General features: G+C 44.3%; 1 protein-coding gene across 7 annotated transcripts in view; it reads left to right on the top strand.

Moving 5' to 3' along the window:
• Window positions 1–27,593, top strand: part of shld2 (shieldin complex subunit 2) — a 118,486-nt gene extending 90,893 nt beyond the window's left edge. For 4 of the 7 annotated variants that reach the window (XM_070865820.1, XM_070865819.1, XM_070865818.1 and 1 more), the window contains 7 exons: window positions 10,207–10,314; window positions 11,941–12,135; window positions 18,471–18,605; window positions 19,592–19,798; window positions 21,691–21,925; window positions 24,909–25,024; window positions 25,800–27,593. In XM_070865820.1, coding sequence (XP_070721921.1) covers window positions 10,207–10,314; window positions 11,941–12,135; window positions 18,471–18,605; window positions 19,592–19,798; window positions 21,691–21,925; window positions 24,909–25,024; window positions 25,800–25,972 — 1,169 coding nt within the window. In that variant the 3' untranslated portion in view covers window positions 25,973–27,593. Of the gene's footprint in view, window positions 1–10,206; window positions 10,315–11,940; window positions 12,136–18,470; window positions 18,606–19,591; window positions 19,799–21,690; window positions 21,926–24,908; window positions 25,025–25,799 lie in introns of those variants that run through there. The other 3 variants (XM_070865821.1, XM_070865822.1, XM_070865823.1) reach the window with 3 other exon arrangements.
• Window positions 27,594–27,859: the final 266 nt, after the last annotated feature.

The raw sequence follows: 27,859 nt of genomic DNA, 5'->3' as shown, positions 1-27,859 counted from the left end.
CCTTAACTTAAAATGTAAATCACGTTTTCCTCACTTCTCGGTGCACAATCTTAAATTGAAATGAACATACTCAACATATTCATACTTTTATGCAACTTAGAAATATTGATCCCTGCAATGGATTATGAACTCAAAGAATTCAATTTTTTATGTGATAAATCCCAGGTCGTAAGCATGCTCACACACTTTAAATTTCAAAAACCAAAAACATTGCTTAAGTATCTCACAAACAATACACATGTGCACATACATAAATCAATCAACAAACTTAGACCTACACTCGCTTCTAGGAAAGCCATCATTTAAAAATGCTCCCAACATCCAAGACAAGAGTACAAAGGATTAAGTAGCTTTCAGCTCTGCACCAAAAAGTGGGTGGAGCTAAAACAAACATATTAGGCTTTTTTTTTTAAACAGACTTTCAGACAAAAGGAATATTGTAACTTCTTAAACATTCATAGTCAGCAAAACTTCGACACTTTAACACGCACTTTCACACAACTGAAATTCCAGCATCCTTTAAAGCTTGTGTTTCATTTTTCTCAGCCCAGAAGTTGGCAGCGTGTACCATCAGCTTCTATGCTGGTTTCATAGAAACATAGAAAATAGGTGCAGGAGCAGGCCATTCAGCCCTTCTAGCCTGTTAGCCTGCACTGCCATTCAATGAGTTCATGGCTGAACATGAAACTTCAGTACCCCCTTCCTGCTTTCTCGCCATAACCCTTGATCCCCCAAGTAGTAAGGACTTCATCTAACTCCCTTTTGAATATATTTAGTGAATTGGTCTCAACTACTTTCTGTGGTAGAGAATTCCACAGGTTCACCACTCTCTGGGTGAAGAAGTTTCTCCTCATCTCGGTCCTAAATGGCTTACCCCTTATCCTCAGACTGTGACCCCTGGTTCTGGACTTCCCCAACATTGGGAACATTCTTCCTGCATCTAACTTTGCTTCTTTTTTTTAATGCCTTTTAAACTTTCAGCAGCTTGTTCCCTAATTCCCTGTTTTTGCCCTTTGCTGAGCTCTCGGATGGATCAACGTGCAGTTTAGATATTTTCCCTTTCTCTTTCTCACGAGAGAAGTAGAATAACCTTTACGGGTTTGAGTGAAAAACAGGAGCTGGTTAAATGCCAGAAGTCATAGCAGTGGGAGAAATTAAAGACATTTATGAGATACAAAGATCATGTGAATAGCTCAGAAGGCTTCCATTTCTACCTGCCTCATCCCCAGCTCTTGATCTATTCACACATTCTCTGTGTCTCATAAATGGCTTTGATTTCTCTCATTACGCCTCCTACTGTCTCCTGTTAATATCACTTCTGCCATTTAATTAGCTCCCGTATGTATGTTTTCCCTCGCTTTGTTCTTTTTTGTTGTATCTTCACGTTCTAATGAAGGGTCCACTCCCAAAACATTGGCCCAGAAATCCCGATCGAGGTTCTTCCCGTGTGCAAACTACTGAAAAAAGGAAAAACAAATGCTCACTTACCTAAAGTGCTGCGTCTGCTCGAACTTCTGATCCTGAGGCCTTCACTCCCTACACATCGGAGCGGGTGCATGTTGGAGCTGGAGCTGGAGTCACATGGCTCTGGGCAGCCAATCAAGGTACAGTATTTTCTCATTCATAATAATGGGATCTCCGTAAGTTGGAGTTCCCATTATTATGAATGAGAACACCCCCCCCAAACACACAAAACACTAATAAAAAAAAGCAAAATACACTACATATTTAAGATTCATTTAAATTAAAGTTCTTATAAAAAAATATATTTTCCTGACTTTTTAAAAAATGTTTTTAATTATGCCTTAAAATAAACTTACGGTAGTGGGGAGGGTTTTTAAACAATAAAATATGTTTTCATAGGTGTATAATTTAATTTTATATATGTTTTTAAACACTTGCGCATGTAAAAGTAGGCTATACGCCTGCTTTTTCAGGCACAAGATTTTTTAGGACATTTTTGCTGGGCTAGATATGCGTAAATATCGGAAATCTTGCCCTTGCAAGTGTCCTCGCTCCCGATATGCGCGAGATCGGTCAAGCCAGAAACTTGACAGATCGGAAAAGCTGGTTTTCAGCGCATGTGCATTGCGCGCTGAAACACGACTTTTCCAATGCCTTCCCGGGTCCGGAGGAACTTCGTTCGGACCCGGGACATTTCAGGCTCATTAACTCCTCCGTTCTCTCCACAATGTGACTGAGCTGCTGAATATTTCCAGCATTTTCTCTTGTGTCAGATTTCCAGCTTCTGCAGTTTTGTGTTTGTTGATAACATCCTGTTTTTCTACCACCGATTTGAGCTTTACTCCTTTTTAATTATCAGGATAACATTCACTGGTTTCTAGTTCTATAACAAAGTCCCTGTATTTATGGACGGTGACAGTCCAGCTGTAATAAGTAATGCCACACTGGTCAGAGAAGGGCAATCAGTTTAACGGAATGACGACTTAACTGCAGGTCGTGGTACTAAGGTCTCAATTTCAGGCAAAGAGCAGCAGTTGAAAGAAAGAAAAAGAAAGACTTACATTTATGTGGAGCCTCTCAAGCCCTCATAGTGTCCCAATGCGCTTTACAACTAATAAAGTGCTTTTTTTGTTGTTGTAATGCAGGTGTAATGTATTTGCTTTATGGGTTCTTTGCTTAAGAATTCATAATAGCAATGTGTTGCTATTATACATACAAATACAAATTTACAGCACGGAAGGAGGCCATTCAGCCCATCATGTCTGCGCTGGCCGACCAAGAGTTATCCAGCCTAATCCCACTTTCCAGCTCTCGGTCCGTAGCCCTGTAGGTTACAGCACTTCAGGTGCACATCCAGGTACTTTTTAAATGTGGTGAGGGTTTCTGCCTCTACCACCCTTTCAGGCAGTGAGTTCCCCCACCGCCCTCTGGGTGAAATGATTTCTCCTCAACTCCCCTCTAAACCTTCTACCCGTTACTTTAAAGCTATGCCCATTGGTTAGTGACCTCTCTGGAAGGGGAAATAGGTCCTTCCTTTGTCATCCAGGGCACATTATCTTTGGATGCTCTACCCTTCCCCTTCTAGTGGGAAGCCAGAGAATTGGGAAAACTTTAAAAGCCAGCAAAGAATGTCTAAAAAAATAATAGAGGGGGAAGATAGATTGCAAAAGTAAACTAGCATGAAATATAAAAACAGATAATAAGAGTTTCTACAGGTACATAAAAAAAGGAAAAGAGTGGCTAAAGTAAATGTTGGTTCCCTGGAGGATGAGACTGGGGAATTAATAATGGGGAACAGGGAAATGGCAGAGACTTTGAACAAATATTATGTATTGGTCTTCATGGTAGAAGACACTAAAAACATCCCAATAGTGGATAATCAATGGGTTATAGGGAGGGAGGAACTTAATACAATCACTGTCACTAATGAAGTCGTACTCAGTAAAATAATGGGACTAAAGGTGGACAAGTCCCCTGGACCTGATGGCTTGCATCCTAGGGTCTTAAAAGAAATGGCTGCAGAGATAGTGGATGCATTGGTTATAATTTACCAAAATTCCCTGGATTCTGGATAGGTCCCAGCGGATTGGAAAACTGCAAATGTAAACCCCCCCCCCCAGCCATTTAAAAAAGGAGGCAGACAGAAAGCAGCATACTATAAACCGGTTAGACCATTGGGAAAATGCTGGAGTCCATTATTAAAGAAGCAGTAGCAGGACATTTGGAAAAGCACAATTCAGTCAAGCAGAATCAGCATGGTTGTATGAAAGGGAAATCATGTTTGACAAATTTACTGTAACTCTTTGAGGATGTAACGAACAGGGTGGATAAGGGGGAACCAATGGATGTGGTGTATTTGGATTTCCAAAAGGCATTCGATAAGGTGCCACATAAAAGGTTACTGCACAAGATAAAAGTTCACGGGGTTGGGAGCACTATATTAGCATGGAGAGAGGATTGACTAACTAACAAAGAAGAGAGTGGGGATAAATGGGTCTTTTTCCGGTTGGCAAACAGTAACTAGTGGGGTGCCGCAGGGATCAGTGCTGAGGCTTCAATTATTTATAATCTATATACATGACTTGGATTAAGGGACCGAGTGTAATGTAGCCAAGTTTGCTGATGATACAAAGATGGGTGGGAAAACAAATTGTGAGGAGGACACAAAAAATCTGCAAAGAGATCTAGGCAGGCTGAGTAGGCAAAAATTTGGCAGATAGAGTATGATGTGGGAAAATGTGCTGCACTGTCGGAGGGGCAGTACTGAGGGAGAGCTGCACTGTTGGAGGGGCAGTGCTGAGGGAGCGCTGCACTGTCGGAGGGACAGTGCTGAGTGCGTGCTGCACTGTCGGAGGGGCCATCTTTCGGATGAGACATTAAACCGAGGCCTCGTCTGCTCTCTCAGGTGGATGTAAAAGATCCCGTGGCACTATTTCGAACAAGAGTAGGGAATTTATTCCCGGTGTCCTGGCCAATAATCACCCCTCAATTAACATCACAATAACAGATTATCTGGTCATTATCACATTGCTGTTTATGGGAGCTTGCTGTGCACAAATTGGCTGCCGCGTTTCCCACATTACAACAGTGACTACACTCCAAAAGTATTTCATTGGCTTTAAATGTTTTATGACGTCTGGTGGTTGTGAAAGGCACTATATCGATCCAAGTCTTTCTTTCTGTTACCTGTGCCAAGTCCCTTCTTAAAAATCACTGAAATTAGTTCTTCTCCAATTGAGCATTTTTACCTTTGCTATTTTCTGGTCTCTTTCCATAATTGCTCTAAATTGAATGATGTTGTGGTGACTGTGAGCTCGATGATGTCCGACTGTAACACACTCCACTTGCCTAATTTCATTTCCCAGAACCAGATCCAACACTGCTTCCTTCCTCTTTCGACTGGAGAAATACTGATCGAGAAGTTCTCCTGTGCACATATTAGAAATTCTTCCCTTTCCCTGCCCTGGTTCTTGCAATTTGAGATATTTCTAATTTTACTGCTGGTTATATCTCTGTCAGATCCAATTTCTGCTCCTCTGCTATTTTATGGTTCCCTTCCCCTGCCAAATGAGTTTAACCCTCCCCAAAAGCACTAGTTAACCTCCCAGCGAGAACATTGGTCCCGGCTTTGTTCAGGTGAGAGCTGTCCATCTTGTCCAGGTGCCTCTTCCCCCAGAACCGGTCCCAATGCCCAAAAAATCTGAAACCCTCCCTCCTGCACTACTTCTCCAGCCACGCATTTACCTGCACGATCATCCCGTTGCTATACTCACTCGCACGTGGTACTGGAAGTAATTCTGAGCCTAGTTGGTTTATTAGCAAAGGTTTTAACAATCACAGTACACATTACGAGTTCATCCACCAGCTCACAACCACCTGCCTCATCATGGACCCTCTGAACCCAACTGGCTGGGGTTTTATTGAGTCTTGTGAACATCACGTGACTTGCTAAGCCACTCCCAACTCAACAGGTGAATCAACCTGTGAGCGTTACAGTTGGAAGTTGCAGTGTCCCAGGTTAGGAACACTATCCAGTGGTTCCTGTTGCAAAGTATCTGTCTGTGGATGGTGGATGAGAACTGGATCAGGCTGAGCTGTGATGTGCTACTTGCATGTAAAGGTCCTTTGAACGAGGTACTGGGGGCTGTCCTCACCCCGGAGCCACACCCCAGCAAGAAGAAGGCGAGCAAATTGTGAACAATGTTTGGAGTTCCCCTGTAAGTGCTCCTATTGGGCAGCTGCTGAGCATCAGCAACAACAACTATAGCGTTCATTTATATAGCGCCTTTAACATAATAAAGCGTTCCAAAGCACTTCACAGGAGTGTAATCAGACAAACTTGACACCGAGCCACAAAAGCAGATATTATGACAGGTTGGTTATGAAAAGCTTGGTTAAAGAGGTAGGTTTTTAGGAGCCTATTAAAGGAAGAGAGCATGGTGGAGAGGTTTAGAGAGGGAATTCAGAGCTGAGGCCCTAGACAGTTTAAGGGACCGCTGCAAATGGTGGGGCAAAGTAAATTGGGGATGCACGAGACGCCAGAATTGGAGGAGCGTAGTGATCTCAGGTTTGTGAGGCTGGAGGAGGTGACCGAGATCGGGAAGGGCGAAGCCATGGAGGGATTTGAACACAACAATGCAAATTTTAAATTCAAGATGGTGCTAGGTTAATCTGAATGCGCCATTGATTTGGCTCTACTCTGTGTTAGAAGTCCTGTGTGGGCTTTGGCTCAGAGGGAATACAGGCCTGCTGCCCATTATACTGTCAAGCTCTGCACCACCAGACACAGCTATTCTGAGACCTGTACGTAGCTGCTCTGGCTCCTCTGCATTCTTTCTTCCAAATGTCAACTGATTTACATCAGCTGAGAAGTACAATTAAAAATTATTCTGGGATTTTTATGTTTTTGTTTGTTTTTAAATAGTGATTGAAAGTGTGAAATGAACGGAATCTCTGAGGAGGCCATTGTGCATCGAACTGGAACATGCCAGCCATTCTTACAGCTCTCAATCAGCAAGTGACGCAATTCTGTCTGACTCACAAAAAAACATATTAGGTCCTAAAATAATTATTTCCTAACGCTTTTGAACACCGCAGCTCCACTTGTGCACCAAAAAAAACTCAGCGGGATCTTGTGCGCAAATTAGCTGCCACATTTCCATATGATACAACAATGACTATATTTTAAAAGTATTTCATTGGCTATAAAGTGCTATGGAATGTCCTGAGGTTGTGAAAGTTGCTATATAAATGCAAGTTCTTCATCACTTCAGCGAGGTACCTGAGTACAGCTGGTGCCTGTGAGTTGAACGCTAACACTTTCAGGAGAGGAAGGGAGCAACGAGCTTGTGTTTATAATTAGTTTAGACTTGGCTGCCCTGTCTGTATGGGTGGGTTTTTTCAGCCAACTGCAGAGCTCGAAAGTGCTGAGAGAGTGCTGCACTGTGAGGTGAAGCAGCCTTAATTTCAGAGGACTGGTGCTGAGTTTAAAATTAAAAAATTGTTCGAACAATAGACTGACCTCCCATCCATCTGGTTATCAAGCAGTCTGTGAGGGAGGCTTCATTCCGATTGCTTTGTTTAAAACTCCTGGGGGGAGGAATTCTGTTGTGGCATTGTCCTGGGCGGAGCAGTAAATTTTGCTCCAGCAAATGCTTTGCACCTACTGCCACAAAAATGATCAGCTGGGCCCGGAGTTTGGTGCGGAGCACTAAGTGAGGGGTTGCACACCCCTTTTAGGGTGTTAGGCCGGCTGAGCAAGCGAAAATCCCAAGTCTCAAGCTAAACAGCCGGCCTCGGAGCACCATAAGAGAGGCCGCGGGGTGGGGAAACACCTGAAAAAAGACACCAAAAACATTCCCAGCACATAACTCACACCACCACAACACAAAACAAAACAATCACACTTACCTGAGGTCGACATTACTTAGCTCACTGCGACAGCTTGGAGTGCCAGCTTTCACAAACAGGGCGCTCTCCGGAGTACTACGGGTCAGGCGGCAGCCAAAAATTGAACCAGTGTTGCCACTTCCAGGCTCGCCACTTCCAGGCAGTAATGCTCCGCGTCCTCTTGAAACTAACACTGAATGTCCCAGAAGGGCGCTGGAAGCTGGCCGCCCGCCTGGAAGTACTTACCGCCATCTTTGCCACCACTCCGGGGCGCTAACAGGGGCAACAGAAAATCAAGCCCCTGGTTTTGATGTACACAGGCTATAAGCTGTCTTGCTGTTGAATTTCTGAAAACTACAGCCCCACTACAGCAGAAAAAATCCACTGTGCACAAAGACTAACAAAGAGTAAACCTGTTCTTTAGAAATGGGTTTATGATTTTGTGTCAGTGCGCAGGAAACCTTCTCTCCATAATCTATTTCTAACAGAGAAATGCCATCACTTGCGTACTCAGGTTGATGAAGTTCAGCTGAATTCTGATGAACAACAACTTACAATTATATAGCACCGTTAACGGAATAAAACAGCCCATGTTGCTTCAAAGGAACGCTATCAAACAAGCTGAGCCACATGAGATATCAGAGATAAAACCTGGTCAATGATTAAGTTTTAAGGAGCGTCTTAAAGGAGGAGAGAGAGGTAGAATGGCTAAGGGAGGGAATTGCAGAGCTTCATCATCATAGGCAGTCCCTCGAAATCGAGGAGGACCTACTTCACTCCCAAAGTGGCTGAACAGTCCGATACGAGAGCCAAAGACCCTGTTACAGGTGGGACAGACATTCGTCGGGGGAAGGGGTCGGTGGGGCTGGTTTGCCGCGCGCTCCTTCCGCTGCCTGCGCCTGGCCTCTTCATGTTCCTTGCGTCTAGACTCAAAGAGCTCAACGCCCTCCCGGATGGACTTTCTCCACCTCGGGCGGTCTGCGGCCAGGGTCTCCCAGGTGTCAGTGGTGATGTCGCACTTTACCAGGGAGGCTTTGAGGGTGTCCTTATAACATTTCCGCTGTCCTCCTTTGGCTCGTTTACCATGAAGGAGCTCCGCATAAAGCATTTGCTTAGGGAGTCTCGTATCTGGCATGCGTACTATGTGGCCTGTCCAGCAAAGCTGATCGAGTGTGGTCAATGCTTCAATGCTGATGTTGGTGCGCCTGTCCTCCCAGGAGATTTGCAGGATCTTGCGGAGACATCGTTGGTGATATATCTCCAGCGACTAGGGTCCAGGCAGCTGAAGGTATGGCCACCAATGCTGGAGCGATGAAAATCGGGGATGCACAAGAGGCCAAAATTGGAGGAGCGCAGAGATCTTGGAGGGTTGTAGGGCTGAAGAGAATTACAGAGATAGGGAGGGCTGAGGCCTTGGACAGATATGTAAAAAAAAGTTGAGAATTTTAAAATTGAGGTGTTACCGGACTGGGAGCCAATGTAGGTCAGCGGGCACAGTGATAATGGGTGAATGGGACTTGCTGCGAGTTAGGATACGGGCAGCAGAGTTTTGGATGAACTGAAGTTTACAGAGGGTGGAAAATGGCAGGCCGGCCAGGAGAGCATTGTAATAGTCAAGTCTAGAGGTAACCAAGGCATGAATAAAGGTTTCAGCAGCAGATTAGTTGATACAGGGGTGGAAATGAGCAATGTTACGGAGGTGGAAGTAGGCGATCTTCGTGATGAAGCAGATATGTGGTCGGAAGCTCATCTCGGGGTCAGATAGGACAGCAAGGTTATGAATGGTCTTGTTCAGCCTCAAACAGCTGGAAATTTAGTATCAACTAGTGCTGAATTGTGGAAAGTATTGTGTTTATAAGAAACTATGTTCAGACTGACCCAAACTCATTTTACATCGGACCTTTACAAGTGGCAGAAAAGATATTATCTCAGGGAGTCGGTGGTTAGGGGTTCAGAAACTACATGGGATAAGACAGCAAGAACTTAGATTTATATAGAGCTTTTTCACACCACAAAACACTTTAGAAATGGGTTTACGATTTTGTGTCAGTGCACATGAAATCTGGATTACGTTTGAAGTAGAGTCACTGTTGTGACTCAAGGCAGTCAATCTGCTTGCAGGAAGATCCCACAAACTGCAAATTAGATGAATGACCAGTTATTTGTTCTTTTCAGGGGAATTAAGTGATAGGGGAATGTTGGCTGTAACACCAGGAAATCTCCTTGCTATTGTTTGAACTGACATGGGATCTATTACATTACCGGTAGACAGACAGTTTAATGGCTTATCTGAAAGACGGCACCTCCAACAATGCAGCACTCCCTCAGTATTGAAGTGTCAGCCTGGATTATCTGCTCAAGTCTCTGGAGTGGAGCTTGAACTCACAACCTTCTGACATAAAGCGAGAGTGCTACCCACTGAGCCAAGTTGTGAACTGGAGTTAGTTTGTGTTATAACTTATCCTGTGCTTTTTCTCTCCTAAACCACCTCTTCTGAAGCTAACGATTTACATAAATCTCCTTGCATGTTTAAGGGGTATATATAATGATTTCCAACTTGGCGCTCCAGATGCAGAAATTTGTGCGCTAGAGGTGCACGTTAAGGAAATGGACAGAAAATATTGTGGTCCAAGCGGTCGCACTAACTCCAAGAGCAAGACTGCAGTACAAGCTCATCAATATATAATCGCCTCCTCTTTACCTAAGTCATCTTCTGGGCCATCACAATTCTCAACCAAGTTTAAAATCTGCTTACAAGCAAAAAAAACAATCTCTTGAATATTTTGGCAAGAGAGGTTGAATCAAAGTTCCTTTGGATTGATCGCTGATGTGTTGGTGTTCTTTCCCTTTCAGATGTCACTGTGTACCGGGACCACTGGCGGGGAGAGGAGATGTTGCAGTCCACTCCAAAGAGTAAAATGATCAAGCTGGGATCCTGCTTACAGATTCAGGCTGCACAGTGTGGGTGCTTTGTTCTACTGGCCTTGTTTAGTATGAGATAAAGGGGCATTAGCTTTTGGGGTTAACCATATGTTTGGTCTGGATATAGAATGCAGGAGAATGGTTCATTACCGTACCAAACTAAATTGCAGCAGTACTTGTTGCCAGTGAGCTTGCGAGAGACAGGAAAGTTTGAACAATTGATAAACATCATCTGAACCCAGAGTTGTAATTATAAAGGGCCATTTCTCTAGGCTCGCGAGTGTGAATCAGGCTATCCCACTCATCCCGATTCCATGACCCACGCTCCTGTCTTGTGAAGCTCGACACTGGCAGTAAAGCCTCACAAAATCACCCCAAAACCTTAATGCCCTTATAATTTGTGGTGCATTAATTCTCATTACAGATAATTTGTGGTGGGGGGTGGAAGGTGAGGTTCAAATTAAGGACCAATAAATGTGATTGTCATTCAAAGCTGGCATTTAGGATGAGTGATACAAGCTGTCAGTCAAGGTTAGAACTCGACACGAGTCTGGATGTTCAGACTGGGTTTCAGGGTGAGTCTGAATGTTGAGACTCAGATTCAGGGCAAGTCTGGATGTTGAGAGTGGGATTCCGGTGCCTAAAGAAAGAAAGACTTGCATTTATATAGCGTCTTTCACGACCACCGGACGTCTCAAAGCGCTTTACAGCCAATGAAGTACTTTTGGAGTGTAGTCACTGTTGTAATGTGGGCCTAGGTATGATTGTTGTTTGAGATTGTGCTTGGGTCAGGTCCTGACACATTGCTGTTAAAGGCACTGGACTGAGGGACGTGATCCAGATTAAAGGCACTGGACTGAGGGACGTGATCCAGATTAAAGGCACTGGACTGAGGGACATGATCCAGATTAAAGGCACTGGACTGAGGGACGTGATCCAGATTAAAGGCACTGGACTGAGGGATGTGATCCAGATTAAAGGCACTGGACCGAGGGACATGATCCAGATTAAAGGCACTGGACTGAGGGACGTGATCCAGATTAAAGGCACTGGACTGAGGGACATGATCCAGATTAAAGGCACTGGACTGAGGGACGTGATCCAGATTAAAGGCACTGGACTGAGGGACATGATCCAAATTAAAGGCACTGGACTGAGAGACTTGATCCAGATTAATTGCTGGACTGAATGACATGATGCAGATTAAAGACACTGGACTGAGTGACAAGATCCAGATTAAAGGCACTGGACTGAGGGATGTGATCCAGATCAATTGTGAACTGAGGGAAATGTTCCAATTAATTGTGGACTGAGAAACGTGATCCAGATTAAAGGCACTGGACTGAGAGATGTGATCCAGATTAAATCCACTGGATTGAGGGACGTGATCCAAATTAATTGCTGGATTGAGTGATGTGATCCAGAAGTAATTGAAAACTCCTGTCTAATTTACGCTACTCATAGTCCCAGATTGTTGAACAGGAGCCCTGCACCTTCTGTCAGTCTCAGTACTAATCTTTGTAACATGATCTAAGTGCCCCCGTCAACCTTAGTGCCAGTCGTTTAAGTTTGGTGTTCGTTTAGTTGTGCAGTTTTATATATATTAATTTTTCCTGTTGGCTATTTCTCTGTATGTATAAAGCTAACTTTGTTTTGTTTCTAAAGGGTCCCAAACAGTGAATGCAGTGGCACTGAAAGAGCTCATAACACATATTTCAACCCAGCACTCCCATCTTCTGACCATGGGGCCCACAAACCATCAGCGTCCAGACTCTGTGCAATACGTGAACATCGATAAACTGCAACCAGGCGAGCTGGTACATGCACGTCTTAAGGTCGTTCTCATCACTGTGCTCTCAGGTCTGTGCCCTCTGACATCTCCCAGTTTTGTTCCCAATGTTAGTTCCCCTTTACAGTGAGGGACATTACTGCTGGAGAATGGAGCACGTCCCACTGAACAACAACAACTTGCATTTATGCAGCGCCTTTAATGTAATAAAACGTCCCAAGGCTCTTCATAGGAATATTATCAGACAAAATTTGACACCACCCTACATAAGGAGATACTAGGACAGGTGACCAAAAGCATGGTCGAAGAGGTACATTTTAAGGAGCTTCTTAAAGGAGCAGAGAGAGGTAGAGAGGCGGAGAGGCTTAGGGAGGGAATTCCAGAGCTTAGGGCAACTGAAGACACAGCTGCCAATCGAGGAGCGAAGGTAATCAGGAATGCTCAAAAGGCCAGAATTGGAGAAGGAAGGTAATCGGAAGGTTGTAGGACCGGAGGAGTTTACAGAAATAGAGAGGGGCGAGGCCATGGAGGGATTTGGATGCAAGATGAGAATTTTTAAATTGAGATGTTGGCGGACTGGGAGCCAATGTAGATCAGCAAGCACTGGGGCAATGGATGAGCGGGACTTGGTGTGAGTCGGGATACAGGCAGCAGAGCTTTGGGTGAGCTGATGTTTACAGAGGGTGCAAGGTGGGAGGCCGGCCAGGAGAGCATTGGAATAGTCGAGTCTGGAGATAACAAAAGCATGGATGAGGGTTTCAACAGCAGATGGACTAAGCCAAGGGGGAGATGGGCTATATTATGGACACTTAAGGCTTCAGTGTCAATATCAAAACATTCCCAGGCCAGTTACAGCACTGCCACCTCTATTGTAAAGCTCCCTTTACTCGACTCAGAACTTCAGACCTACCTCAGGAGAACACCTGTTACTGCACCATTGTGACATTTTTAGTTTCCCACACTAACCCAACCTCTGACCTCGGAGTGAGATTACTGATTAGTAACAGTTTAGCGCTGTGGGCACAAGTCCACAAGAAGTCTACTCAGACTCATTGTACATAGGATCTTTACAACCAGCAGCGGAAACTTCCATCCCTTCACCCGACTTTCGGATCAGACGTTGAACCGAGGCCCCATCTGCTCTCTCAGATGGATGTAAAAGATCCCATGCCACTATTTCGAGGCAGAGCAGGAGAGTTCTCCCCGGTGGCCTGGCCAATAATCCCTCAACCAACATCACTAAAACACAATATCTGGTCATTATGAAATTGCTGTTCGTGGGAGCTTGCTGTGCACAATTTGGCTGCCGCGTTTCCTACATTACAACAGATAAAGTGCTTTGGGACTTCCTGAAGTTGCGAACGGTGCTATATAAATGCAAGTATTTATTTTTACTTTCCTTCAGACATTAACTTAGACCTGGAGGTGAAAGTTCAGGGATCCCACCTGGTTCCCAGAAAAAGTTGATGAAAAGCTTGTTTCAATTCAATAATTCAAAGGTTATTCTGACCTTTATTCTATTGAGAACAAGGGTTCCTCAGATTGCATCAGCGACATTTCAAGTTAAGATTTATGACACCCTGCATAGTGTTAGATGTTGTTGTGTCATTTACATAACCGAGTAACGGAAGGTCGGAGCAGGAAAGCGCACCTCGGAGTGCAGGAACCAGCAGCAGTAGGGAGGGGAAAATCAGCCAGGGTTCCCTCTCTGATTGCTACTTAGGGACCGAGCTACAAACTGTGTGTTTGGCTGTTGGGTAAGGACTGGCTCGAGAGGGACGCTGATACCCTCTGTCGAGGAAATTTCTAAGTTAAATTAACTCAGGCGGAGGCGTTCAGAGTTGCACTTCGAGAGAAGTTTATTTCTAAAACTAACGAAATATCTCGGAGAGTCTGCTTAGTCCACACCAAGGCAGAACTCTGAATTTTACAAGCAACTTCGCTTTATCTTTATACAGTTGAAACAGGAATTTTATCTGCAACTCGCCACACATAAACATTGTATCTATTATACATGAGCATTATTCATACGAAACTGTGAGTACAAAGTTCACCCCGGTCGGCACACTTTATCTGTTTCTTGCATAGTTTCTCTCTGTCCCTATGCTGATAAACAAGGTATCTGGAAACTCATGCAAAGACCAGACAGTCATGTATATACAACATTCTGTTCTTTGAGGCTGATAAGTTTCGGTAAACACCAGATAGTCATGTATATACAACATTCTGTTCATTGAGGCTAATAAGTTTCGGTAATTTTCTCTAGCTCCGTGAATTCTACAGAATCAGCAAAAGCGACCTTAACCCTTCCTTTAACCTAGGACATGGATTGTTTTCTTCTACAACTCCCTCCTTGTTGATCTTTTCCAGATCAACACGCTTTCATATTCTTTTCATGTTTAAAAGGGGGTTCATACCCTTCAGGGTAGGGTCGCATTTCAAGTCATTTTACCTCGTCGTAATCATCTATATTTTCTTCTATGCGATTTAGCCTTTCTTTTATGAACACACTTTTTCTTTCCACGCGGGATACTAGGTCCATTACTTGACCAATTAATTTTTTCAATTTCATCCACATTGCACAAATGATTATCAACAACGCAAGCATAACTGCACCCATGATTACTATGGGGTGTATGGCCAGTTTCAATACGGCTGAGGCCCTGGGGGACCATCCGTAAAACACATCCCACCAGTGGTGTACTGTTAAGGAGGTGACTTCATCTGCGATTCTTACTAGTTGTCCTTTCCTGTAAGCCATTTCGATTCTGAATTGGTGGATGTCTCTGCCTCGTTTAGACAGAGCTTCCTCAATTTGCTTGTCATTACGTATCAAATTGTGCAGTCTGGTCAAATTAATTATAGGGGGTAGGGGGTCAATCCTATGCACAGACAGGTATTTTTCTACATTTTGCCACTGCCCAAAGGTATAAGTTCTTTTTTCTTCAGGGTCATGCAAGGTGTATACTCCTCTCACGCATGTATTAATGGGGGGCCTATATAGAATTCCATCCAGATAGACAGATTTGCTTCCTGTCACACAGATTTCATTTGGTCCAATTTCTGCAATCTCAGTGTCATTTGTTGGCTTTAATTCCCATTTACATACTCCAATGGAGTGCTGCAGTGAGCATGGTTCGTATATGGCGGTCTGATAGGGACATACCATTCCGAATGGCCACCTAGCACATCCCTATGGTGATGTGTCATATTCTTCTCATCGACCCAATCTCCTTTAAATTCTGGGTACCAGAAGTTCTGTCCAAACAGCTGGGGCATTACTTGGAACTGACACCAAATTTATTTTCGTGTCTTACTTACTATCTCCATAGTAACGTTACATCCTTTTGAATTACAACTGGTATATCTTTTTTGAGGGTTAATGGTTAAATTAAGAAGCTTATCCCTTTTGTTAATTTCCAGCAACCTTTCCCATGTGTTAGCATGGAAGGATAATATTTTCCTTTCTAACTCGGCTCTTAATAGCTGTCTGGTCATTTCTTTAAACAGGCAATGGGTGTACTTGTTTACTCCCTGTTGTTCTTTCATTAGGTTCTCTATTTCCTTCTCTATCCCTTCATTCTGTTCCCAGGTCATTTCATTTATGACGTAACCTGATATCTGTAATTGCTGTAATCCTTCATCCCAGGCATTTCTGATCTTTATATCTTCCCCAATCAGTCCTCCGATGACCTGGATTTTATTTTGTAGTGCCTCAATATCCATAGTGTTTAATGCTCCTATTCCTGCTCCCACTCCGCCTAACACAGTCCCTAACACATCCCGTTTCTTTCTTTGGGGTCTTTCTTTTTCAAAAGATACCTTAACACTGGTTGTGTGGCAACCATCTTCTTTCTTTGGGGGATATTTAATTCGTATTGTTAGATTTAATACACCTGGGGATCTTACCACTGGGATGCAAGTGGTCAGTATCCTTTTTAGATGTCCCGGGTCCCGGTCTTCTGGGTGGCCGGATTCTTTTACTGACCATTTTACCACGAATGGGTCTCCTCCATTCACCGGGGTGTTATTCATGCACAACATCCGCTGCCTATCTACCATACTTGTAAATGAATGACGGAGGAAGTCTTTTCTCTCGTCCGGCCCTCCTATGTACCCCCATCTCTTGTTTTTTCCTGTGCTCCGGGTACACTTCATCCACACATCGGCCTGGTATTCTGTGAACAACTGATACCCTTTCCCCAATATAAACTGGAATTCCCCTCTTTCTTCCTTCATTCCGCATGCCTCACATCGTGCCGTAAAATTCCCTACTTTACAACTTTGGCCTACTGGGCATATAAAATTGCCTTGCCGCCTTGCACTATTACTGCTTTCCCATACCATATTTCCCTTCCATACTCTTCCTTCTTTTAGGACCTCTTCCTCCTGCCAGGAGTTCCCTGTCGCTAAAATGATCAGTATACCTAACGTCCATTTATAATTTTTCCAAGAGTCCCTTCCCATCTTCCCTTTCTTGTTTGTTTCTATACCACTCTTGAATTAAGTCATTACAATCCGTTCCTGAACTTTTGGGCAGTACTTTCAAGTCCAAATATTTAATACAAGAGCAGGTACAGTTCTTCAGCGAGAAGATGGCCTTTTTCTTAGTCAGGCAATCGTAGTACGTCCTGGTTCAATGCCTTTTCTTTTGTCTGTATTTCATCGGGAAAATAATATTTACAACGGGTTGCATGCACCCAATTTTGGATGCTTTTCTAACTTCAGCGCGGTTCGTGTTGTGAGAATTATCTGATATGGTCCTTTCCACCTAGGAGAAAAGGATTTTTTGTTTAATGTTTTTACCAACACTTGATCTCCAGGCCTAAAAGGGTGCATATTTCCTTCCGACGGGGGCACCTGTGTCTGCTTTATTTGTTCATGCAGACTCCTTGCTATTTTTCATCATTCCAAATGAATGCTATTTTTTCAGCCAACAATGGTGGTTTTACGCTGGTAGGCATTGGTCTTCCCAACAAGGCTTCATGTGGTGTCAAACCAGTATTTCGGTTTCTTTGGTTTCTCATTGTATACAGTACCAATGGTAAGGCATCTGGCCATTTTAATCCTGTTTCCTGACATACCTTGGTGAGGGTAGATTTTACTATCCCATTCGCTCTCTCTACCATTCCCGAGGACTGTGGTTGATATGGTATATGTAACTTCCACTGGAAACCTAATGCTTCTGCAAGATTTTGCACTATCTTTCCTGTGAAGTGTGTTCCCCTATCACTATTGATTCCATAGGTATCCCATATCTTGGTACTATTTCTTTAAATAGAATCTTTACTACTGTTCGGGCATCGTCTCTCTTAGTGGCGTACGCTTCTACCCACCTTGTGAACATGTCTATTATCACCAATAGGTACTTAAAACCTGATACTGGAGGCATGTGGACAAAATCAATTTGCAAATTTTCAAAGGGCATACTAGGTTGGGGTAGATGATCATATTCAGCAGGTGTTTTACCTCTGCTATTTTGTTGACAAATTTGGCATGTTCTAGCAACTTTCTCAATTACTACTGTTATTCCTGGTGCATACCACTGTGCATTAATAGCATGTATAAGAAATAGTGTAGAAGAAAACAATCCATGTCCTAGGTTAAAGGAAGGGTTAAGTTCGCTTTTGCTGATTCTGTAGAATTCACGGAGCTAGAAAAAATTACCGAAACTTATTAGCCTCAATGAACAGAATGTTGTATATACATGACTGTCTGGTCTTTGCATGAGTTTCCAGATACCTTGTTTATCAGCATAGGGACAGAGAGAAACTATGCAAGAAACAGATAAAGTGTGCCGACCGGGGTGAACTTTGTACTCACAGTTTCGTATGAATAATGCTCATGTATAATAGATACAATGTTTATGTGTGGCGAGTTGCAGATAAAATTCCTGTTTCAACTGTATAAAGATAAAGCGAAGTTGCTTGTAAAATTCAGAGTTCTGCCTTGGTGTGAACTAAGCAGGCTCTCCGAGATATTTAGTTAGTTTTAGAAATAAACTTCTCTCGAAGCGCAACTCTGAACGCCTCCGCCTGAGTTAATTTAACTTAGAAATTTCCTCGACACCCTCTCCGGTCCAGTACCAGGCTGGCACTCACTGGGATGGTGTGTGTGTAAACAAAGGCCTCTCGGGTGAGGTGCCGGGGGCTGGGGTCCGTGAAGCCACGTTCCACACCTCCAGGGGGGAAGAAGGAAAACTGGAAATAAAGATTTTGGAAAATGAGAAACCTCAAAAAAAATTTAAATCAGAAAATAGTGTAGTATTTATTGTGTGATCATCTAAAACGGGTCATTCACGAGCAGATTTAAATACAGCCTTAATTCATGCTTCTGTTCAGTAAAATATTAGTAGGTCACTTGGGCTGATGGTGCTCTGTATAATGTGACATTGCCTCATGTACAGAGAACACCTACACATATAGTGGGAAGGAGCAACAGAAAATAGTCCTGAGCGTGGAGCAGATCAAAGGTCACCTAGGCACGTTGACGCTTTGGGGAAATGGGATAGCCTGGCACACACGGATTCAAAAGAGATTGGGTGAGTGAAACATAATATCCATAGTAATGAGTGCGACGGGTAACGACGGACAGTGTGTGTAAGGAGTGAGCGAGGGGTAATGGTGAACAGTGTGTAAGGTGTGAGCGAGAGGCAATGATGGACAGTGTGTAAGGAATAAGCAAGAGGTAATGATGGGCAGTGTGTAAGGAGTGAGCGAGGGGTAATGATAGACAGGGTAAGGAGTGAGTGAGGGGTAATGATGGACAGTGTGTGTAAGGAGTGACCATGGGGTAATGATGGACAGTGTAAGGAGTGACCATGGGGTAATGACGGACAGTGTAAGGAGTGAGCGAGGGGTAATGATGGACAGTGTGTAAGGAGTGACCATGGGGTAATGATGGACAAGGTAAGGAATGACCATGGGGTAATGATGGACAGTGTGTGTAAGGAGTGAGCGAGGGGTAATGATGGACAGTGTGTGTAAGGAGTGAGTGAGGGGTAATGATGGACAGTATATAAGGAGTGACCATGGGATAATGATGGACAGTGTAAGGAGTGAGCGAGGGGTAATGATGGACAGTGTGTGTAAGGAGTGAGCGAGGGGCAATGATGGACAGTGTGTAAGGAGTGACCATGGGGTAATGGTGGACAATGTGTGATAGGATCATTGAACAATAAGTGTCAGTTTCCTCTCCCAGTTTTCTTCCCATCAATTCTGAAACCGCTGCTTCTTGTTTGGTGAACGGAGACACTGAGAGTCGATAGTCCATTGAACTGTGAAATGAGTGGTGAATTCACAGCCTTGCTGGATCCAGTCCTCACCCAATGTAAATGCAGCGATCGCTGGTCATTGATCAGAAGCAGAATCCTTGGCTGAATTTTGCCTTCAATAACCCGAGCCGCACAGGCTAGGCATTGTACCCGTGGTTGCCACTTCTGTATGGACAATGCTACATGTCCAGTGCCTCTACCCATTTGGTCTGATAACCCTGCTTCTATTTATTGTTGTATTTATTGTTTTTTAGATCATGTTTGGGACGTCCGAAACCTACTGGTCTGTCAAAATCCCATCACTGGGGACCTGGAACTGCACACCACACCTTGGGCATCTTGTGAGTGTCTGTTTGATGATGATGAAAGAGCCATTAAGTTCAGGACCAAGTACCAACCCAGTGAGACAGCCTCTGTTAAAGTGATGGACCTTTCCACCCTGCTACATACCAGGTATTCAGGTGTGTACTTTTTGAAGTGCAGTTGTAATTACTGTTGTGATGTAGGAAACCCGGCAGCCAATTTGCACACAGCAAGCTCCCACAAACAGCAATGAGATAAATTACCAGGTAATCTGTTTTAGTAATGTTGTTTGAGAGACAAATGCTGGCCAGGACACTGGGGATAACTCCCTCGCTCTTCTTCGAAATAGTGCCAGTGGATCTTTTACGTCCACCTGAGAGGGCAGACAGGGCCTCGGTTTAACGTCTCATCTGAAATATGGCATCTCCAACACTGCAGTGCTCCCTCAGCACTGCACTGAAGTGTCAGCCTGGAATTTGTGCTCAAGTCTCTAGAGTGGCACTTGAACCCTCAACCTTCTGACTCAGAGGCAAGAGTGCTGCTGACTGAGCCAAGGCTGACACCTTAGCACCCCTAAGGTTCCCCAGCTGAGATCAGCTAACTCAGACCAGGAGTGGAACCTAAGACCTTCTAGTCAGTGTGGTTCAGTAGGGCACTGGGCAGTGATGTTACTGACTGAGCCACTGGGAGAAAAGGCCCATTTTCCTGTTTTCTCCCTGTAACGTTTTATATTCTTCTTCGTTATTAAACTATCCAATCGCGATGAATGCTAAACGTGATTTAGCATCAATCATGACTTATGACAAAGCATCTCACACTCCAATTACTGCATGAAAACATTTCTCCCAATCTCTTTTATGGCCCTTGTGCTTATCTTGCAATAATGGGCACTTACCTTTGATTTACCAACCATTAGAAGTAACCTTTCTATATGCCCAGTGATTGGCATTAGAGTACTCCATGCACCCTGATACAGACCTCCTATAGCTGGTATTAATTAGCATCAGATTCATTCATAAAGACCTCCTATAGCTGGCACTAGATGGCATGAGATTATTTTAAACATACTGATACAGTAAATCCAGCACTTTAAAAACACTTCTACAGTCAATTCTGCATCACTGATTAAAGTATTAGAGCCACCAATCACCCTCATTCATTTCAATAAGATGGTTAAAGGAGAAGAGAGTCTGTATGAAAGTTTACATTTAGAATTATTTATAATATTCTGTGATATTCATTGTGTACATTATGCTAAGCCTCATCAAGGCTCACATTTCAAATCTTTCCAACACCATCAGCTGGTATCATTCGTTTTGTGTATTTCACATATTTTAACTGAAAAATATAAACTATTTAACTCCCGTTGGAGTGATACAGTGGTTCACTTTGATGCTCAATATCTTGAGGGCTGATGTTAGCAATGCACACACCCGGGGCAGCCTCACTCTTCCTGGCTTTTTCTCACCAGCCCACTCCCATCCCTGCTTTTTTAAAAATGAGCCCGTTTTCTTCCCGACTTTTTTTGAACCACCCCGTTCCCTTCCTGACTTTTTTTTAACCAGACCGTTCCCTTCCCAGCTTTAATTGTTTTTCTAACGAGGCGGCTCCCATGATGAACTGAAGCGCGCATGCACAGAAGGCTTGCAGTTTGTTGGCAGTAGTCGCGCCCATTGGGATATAGTGGGCACACTCCCTGGGGTAGCCTCACCTGCTGGATGCTTGTATCGGGATTATAGTGGGTCTGTTTCCCATGATTTACTGATGTTCCCTCCCGGTATCCGAGGCTCCTTGCTGGTTGCATGTATTCATAAAATCAGCCCCACGCTCTCTTCTTTGCCAATTCCTTCCCATCGCTCCTTAAGTTATTGGGTCATTGCTGGGATATGGTTCTGTGGACACTGCATAGACTGAAAATCAAACTGGGAGACCCCCTACACTGCGCAGCTCAGTACCACGCCTGCTGGTGCCTTACTAGGCCAGCAGGGAGTCAGTGTATTTTATTTATAATATATCATTAACTTCACTGCTGTCTGTACTCTATTTGCAGGAAATGTTCAGTTAAAATCCCACATAGTAGCAATGCAGTGGAGTACCTATTCTACACATAATCCCTTGTTCACGGTGGATGCCTTCACTCCAGTGGAAACAGTCATGGCCTCTCTCTCTCATTTTACATACTCCGGCTGTGGAAGCTGTGGCACTGAACTGGGACTTGATGAGAACGGCATCTACCAGCAGTGTATTCCATGCTTACCAGACTGCGCTCTGCGAATCTATTACAGGTAAGAATCTTATAAAAGGCTTCTTTCCGAAGGTCCCCACATCACTCTGAGACACACCCAAGGTGAAAGGTAAAGAGTGAAGTGTGTCGCAAGGCAGTCGGACCGTGTTGCAATAACTTTGTAACCTACAAGAAGAAGCAACAGAGATATATGTGTAAGATCCCAGAGGGGCCCTGGTTCCAAATTATTCGCGGTTGACCCATATTGGGGACAGTGATTTAACTTTATTCAGCACAAGCAAGACTTAATACATTACAGTATTGGAGGAGGAGTTTACAGAGAATAATTGAAATTTATATTACCCCGTTATCCTCTGGGTAGAAGCACAACAGTGAGTCAGCTACACCCTGTGTCTCTTGTTTCTCATCTTTCTTTATTTTCCGGGTGTCTCCTTGATTCTTCCTGAAATCTTCTACCCTTTGTGACTGTTAAGACCCCGTTCTTATACCCTTACTCTCGTTCAGAACTGCCGCCGCCCAGTGTTAATGGCGTGCTGATGAGTTAGCGCGCGGGACCGGCGGGGACATCGACACGAGTGGATTTGCCCCCGGGACTTCACCGGTGAAATGTAGTTTGCACTGCGATTAGTGCACCGTCGCGGCGCATGTACGGCATCATCGACGTGCGTGCCGACCCCTTATCGCCCTGTGCCAATCCCTTTGCGCCCTTCGGGGGGAAATTGCTCTGCGGGATGCGACGTCAGCAAGGGGCGATGCCACTGACAGCTTCTTGGTGTGAGAAGCTGTGATGGTTGTGGCACCCTGGCCACCCTGAAAGGGGAGGTGGTATTGCGGCGGCCGCCATCTTTTTTCTGACTGGCAGCCACTAGTGTGGCTGGGCCGCCAACATGCAGCCCGGCATCCGGTCTTGGGTGCCAGGCCACTGGCCCGGCTGACACCCTACCTGGTGGCCCAATGAGCGCCACTAAAGCGGCTGCAGAGTTCGCAGTAGCCCTCCCCTTTAAAAGAAGGATAGGGACGTTGTGAGGCAGCAGCGTGACGTGGCATGTCAGCGACGCACTGACATCATCAGCGCCACGCTGATGTGCTGAGCGTGGCACCACGAGAATGCTCCATTACCGCAGCAGTAAGTTTTTAAACTCCGAGAGTCCAAATCCATGCTGCCGAAAAAAATTAAGCTGATTCGAATTATACACTGCATGCAAGCCCAGCACGGGGTAAATTCGACCCCATGGAGTCCCACTGAATCACTCATGGCTTACACCCAAAATCCAATCATAAAGATGCCATGTCTGCAGGAACTTGGCTTATGCAGGTTAAAGCCTTATGACACCCTTACATCATCTGTTTTTGACCATCAAGACTCATATCTGGGATAGTTATGGTAACTCCATAGTGTAGAGATATGACATCCTTACTGTTCACTGTGAAAGGCCTATGTTTTTAATTCACTGCAGACATCAACATTCCAGCACAGTGGCACCTATATCTGACTTTGTTTCCCAGGCTAGCTCTACTCTATGCTAATATCCAGCTTTAATCCACAGCCTCCCTTTTCGCCGATAGCAGTCCTCTTTCTCACCGCAGGCTATCTGGTTACAGCTTACTCGCAGACTTTTAATTATAAGCAAAAGGGTTACATCTTATTTTTAATTCAGGTTATCATTAAATACAGTTAATGATTATAGACTTTTCATTTAATTCTTACACACTATTATGAATCCATTACCGATGATTATAAGCAGCTGATGATTATAAGATATTAATGATTATAAGATATTAAAATAAGTGTTCTAAAAGTCAACGAATCCATGATCATTTTACATGTGATCACTACATGTGGGGAAATCCAAAACTAGAGGCCATGAATATCAGATAGTCACTAATAAATCCAACAAGGAATTCAGGAGAAACTTCTTTACTCAGAGAGGCGAGAATGTGGAATTTGCTACCACATGGAGTGATTGAGGCGATAGGCATAGAATGGTTACAGCACAGAAGGAGGCTATTTGGCCTATCGAGCCCATGCCAGCCCTCTGCAAGAGCACTTCAGCTAGTCCCACTATCCCCGTAGACCTGCAATTTTTTTCCTTCACGTACTTATCCAATACCCTTTTGAAAGCCACAATTGAATCTGCCTCCACCACCCTTTCAGGCCGTGCATTCCAGATCCTAACCACTCCCTACGTAAAAAAGTTTTTCCTCGTGTTGCCTTTGGTTCTTTTGCCAATCACCTTAAATCTGTGTCCTCTGGTTCTCAATCCTTCCGTCAATGGGAACAGTTTCTCTCTCTCTCTTTACTCTGTCTAGACCCCTCGTGATTTTGAAAACCTCGATCAAATCTCCTCTCAACCTTCAGATACAGATCAGCCGTGATCTGATGAATGACGGGACAAGCTCAAGGAGCTGAATGACATATTCCTGTTCCTATGATGCTGCTGAACCATGCTCAGTTATGTTTCCAGTGGTTTCAACAACCCACTTCAAATGGCCACTCTTGCCGAGTGAGTGTGGACAGTGAAGGTCATTTAGCTACTCAGTGTGCACATCGCCGCCAAGCTCAATCGTCTCCTTAGCTGATGTCCAGAGACGTACATGTTGCAGCAGCAATCACTGGATTCTGGAGCAGGCAACCTGGCTGATATCCGCTCCCCGCAGTACAGGGATACAACAGTGGTCGTGCCTCAGTCATTGTGCTGGCTGAGCACAGAATGGGGACTGAACATGAACCTTCTCAGTCCGTTTCACACTGTAAGAAAGAAGGGTTTTGTTTATATGCTGTCATCACATAATTCAGCTACATCTTAAAGTGGTTCAAACAGTGGATTACCGACTGCTGTTATTTGAGTATCAACGCAACACCCATCAGTACAATCCAAAGTAAGTATGCTAGCAGTGCATTTAGCCAGAAGAGATATAGGGAGAGCCCTGCACATTCTCAATCAGCCCCGGAGCAAGCTGTGAGCTGGTTTGGACTGATGGCTTGATAATTCCTGATCTGTGTTTTCTTTGTGCTTTCCCAGGCCCACAGTGCTTGCTCTAGCAGATGGAGATTCCAGGATTGATGTTCTTGTCTCGTCCAAACTCATGGAGAAGATATTTCTCAATATTCCTCCAACCTGGCTGTGCAAACTCGTAGGTAACTGACCCGAGCTTGTATCTCAAGTACAGGATCTCACCAGGATAGCCAGGTAGTAGATGTGCTGAGTGCTAATAAATGCAAGTCCTACAGCTGCATCACTCCAACTCACTTACCGGGGTGACTTCAGGCAGGAAGGCAGGAGGAAGTTTCCCGGCATGTGGAGTAAGCACACTGGAGACTGGAGTGACATCAGGCAGGAAGACCATCCAGACCCTAGAGGCTATGCAAAGGAGACCAATGAGGGTCCCAGTGTTCGAGGCTGAGAACAACTTGATAAGATGGAACTCTTCAGCCTGGAAAAGAGTTGTCTTATCAACTAGAGAAAGTAAATCCAGGACAATACTTTCAAAGCAACACAATAAAAGGGCACAGGGTCAGGGTTCTGAAGTGCAAGTAATTGGAAAAGGTTGTCGGGAAGAGTAGTTGAGCCGAGGACACTGGACTCATTTTAGATACTGCTGGATGATTTAATGGGCTGACTCTGGAATTGATAACTTGGAAATATGAGATCAAATGTATTGAGTGTCATTGTACATCCAAACCTAACTTCTTCCTTTGATTTATCCAATACCAGCCATCTGGTTTGGAATGGTCAAAGAACCAACTAGATCCATTGACCAGTGTTTATCAGTGGCATTATAACTAAGATAACATAGAGTTGTATCAGCAGAACCTGTACTGTACCACAATGGAAATTGACATTAATATGGAAAGTGGTCCATGAATCTAATTGAGAAATCAGTCACTTCAGTGCTGGGTTTGTGTGTTACAGGTCCAACCGATAAGGTGACATACGGGATGGTGATAGCGGATTTGTGCCACTCGTTGTTTGCAGACCCCAGTGACTGTTACGTACTGACAGTGCAGAGCCAGTTCCATCTGGATGAAAACAGCATCGCCATGAACCAGGATTTCTACTTGTTGGATTTCCGCCCTGACCATTAACCTCTGACCTGGTTAAAGGTGAATTCATCGATCCCAAGAAAAAAAAAACACTTGGATTTATATAGCACCTTTCATGACCACCAGACGTCTCAAAGCGTTTACAGCCAATGAAGTACTTTTGGTGTGTAGTCACTGTTGTAATGTGGGAAACGCGGCAGCCAATTTGCACACAAGCAAGCTCCCACAAACAGCAATGTGATAATGTCTAGATAATCTGTTTTTTTTGTTATGTTGCCAGGACACCAGGGATAACTCCCCTGCTCTTCGAAATAGTGCCAAAGGATCTTTTACTTCCACTTGAGAGAGCAGACGGGCCTCGGTTTAACGTCTCATCCGAAGGACGGCATCTCCGACAGTGCAGCACTCCTTCAGCACTGCACTGGGGTGCCAGCCAAATTTTTGTGCTCAAGTCCCTGGAGTGGACTTGAACACACCACCTTCTGACTCAAAGACGAGTGTTTACCCACGAGCCACAGCTGACATTCTTCATGTGTGAGTTCCCGTGCGGGATGAGGGGCTGGGAGAATTGGCTGCAGTGTCATAGCCCTACCTTCAGTCCATGCTCCTATCAAGGGTGGCTCCCCACTGGCAACTCAGGGACAGTGAATTTACCCTTTGGAGTCAGCTCTATCCTTTTATTGTTATTCATTCTCAGACTACGAGCATTGCTGGCAAGGCCAGCATTTATTGCCCATCACTAGTTGCCTTTGAGAAGGTGCTGGTGGGCTGCCTTCTTAAACCGCTGCAGTCCATGTGTTGAAGGTACTCCCACAGTGCTGTTGGGTAGGAAGTTCCAGGATTTTGACCCAGCAACGATTAACAAATGGTGATATATGTCAGGAATGTGTCTGACTTGGAGGGGAACTTGAAGGTGATGGTGTTCCCATGCACCTGTTGTCCTTGTCCTTGTAGGTGGTGGAGGTCACGGGTTTGGGAGGTGCTGCCGAAGAAGCCTTGGCGAGTTGCTGCACTGCATCCTGTGGATAGTATACACTGCAGCCACGGTGGCCGGTGATGGAGGGAATGGATCCAGATGGCTCAGAGAGTAAATGCCAAGATGGTCCCAAGTTTGATTCCGAATCTGTGCTGAGCTAGTGGTTGCAGACGGGAGGCCATGTGATGTGTGAGTAAAGTACTTTTTGCAGGCTTTCCAATAGAAAATGCCTTTTAGATTCAAAGTTGTTATTGTCAGCCGTTTGTGTAACTGTCCTGGATAAACCCACCTAAAAAAGTATACTGTCTGCTGTGGTTATCTTATGTTTATGGGATCATAGCATAGCAACCAACTTTCTGCCTATTTTGGAAAGTGTGGGAGTTGTTAGGAGGCGGCTTGGCTTGGGGAAATACTGAAATTGATTTACTTACAGACACAAAAGCAGGCTGATGTTCCGGTAATATAACGAGTGGTTTAATGTATATAAGGCAGAATATTAAAATGCACTCGGATGAAGCTGGATAGCTCAAGTGTTACCTCAAGGCCATTCGTGATCTGTCACCTCGAAACTTGTAAAGGTTGTATCTCAACATCTGGCTTACTATGTTATAAGTTTGTATTTTAACTAATTTACTTCTTGTATTAACTTATTTTATAATTGTAATAAACATATATACTTTGGAACAAGGCTCCCTCTAATCTCTTGAGTATCAAAGAACGAATCTAATATAAATCACTCACATATGTCACAGCAACCATCGAGAGGAAGTTTTATATGAAGTAAGTGTGTGTGTGTGTGTGTTTAGGTTGTTGTACCTGTGAATGGGATGACGTCTTTTGGGTCGACAGAGACCTGTGGAATAGTCCAGGGATGGTACCCTGGTGGATTCATGGACAGACTCATGAGTTTGATGGTGGGTTGTTTAACGTGGCGACACAGGATAACGATTCTG

Source organism: Pristiophorus japonicus, chromosome 22 (genome assembly GCF_044704955.1).
Source record: "Pristiophorus japonicus isolate sPriJap1 chromosome 22, sPriJap1.hap1, whole genome shotgun sequence".
Lineage (NCBI taxonomy): Eukaryota > Metazoa > Chordata > Chondrichthyes > Pristiophoridae > Pristiophorus > Pristiophorus japonicus.
This window is presented reverse-complemented; position numbering and strand designations above follow the sequence as displayed.